Source organism: Charadrius vociferus, unplaced genomic scaffold (genome assembly GCF_000708025.1).
Source record: "Charadrius vociferus isolate BGI_N301 unplaced genomic scaffold, ASM70802v2 scaffold88, whole genome shotgun sequence".
Classification (NCBI taxonomy): domain Eukaryota; kingdom Metazoa; phylum Chordata; class Aves; order Charadriiformes; family Charadriidae; genus Charadrius; species Charadrius vociferus.
This window is the reverse complement of record NW_009649619.1, coordinates 3,932,166-3,932,682: the sequence shown is the minus strand read 5'-3', so window position 1 is coordinate 3,932,682 and position 517 is coordinate 3,932,166. Positions and strand designations below refer to the sequence as shown.

At 60.5% G+C, this 517-nt stretch overlaps 1 protein-coding gene across 3 annotated transcripts in view; it reads right to left on the bottom strand.

Annotated features, from left to right (window-relative positions):
* The window catches only part of CRMP1 (collapsin response mediator protein 1), a 51,952-nt gene extending 51,638 nt beyond the window's left edge, over window positions 1-314 (bottom strand). For 2 of the 3 annotated variants that reach the window (XM_009890537.1, XM_009890539.1), the window contains exon 1: window positions 1-314. This exon is cut by the window's left edge. In XM_009890537.1, the coding sequence (XP_009888839.1) occupies window positions 1-314 (314 nt within the window). The other variant, XM_009890538.1, reaches the window with a different exon arrangement.
* Between the last annotated feature and the right edge of the window lie 203 nt (window positions 315-517).

Genomic DNA, 517 nt, shown 5'->3' with positions numbered 1-517 from the left:
CCCGGGGTCTTGTCCTCCCGGTCTCCCGGGGAGCTGATGACGGAGCCGGAGACCTCGCTGATGTCGCTGGCGGTCTCGCTGTAGTTGTCCCCTCCGTCCAGCATGTCGTGCCGGCTGCCGCTCCGCGGGGTCCGGGACCCCTTCTTCCCCACGCTGTAGGCGTCGAAGTCGATGGTTTTGTTCTCGTAGGCCCCCTCCACGGAGGCGAACATCCCCCCGTATTTCTGCCGCGGTGTCTGTGCTGTCGTACCCGGCCTAGCTAGATACACGGGCAGGTCATCTTCTTTATTCCAGTTCCTCTTTCTTTCGGCCATTCTCGCTGTCCGGATCTCTTCCCTCCCTCCCTCTGTCTCTCTCTCTCTGCCTCCCACTTCTCTGCACCTTCTACTACCGGGATAAGCTGCTAGTGACCATAAAAATGAATGGATGGATGCAGCAGCGGCGGAGCTGGGTTGGCTGGTGGGATCTTTCCCTTAGGGAGATGCAAACGTTAACCTCCCTCCCTCCCCCACCCACC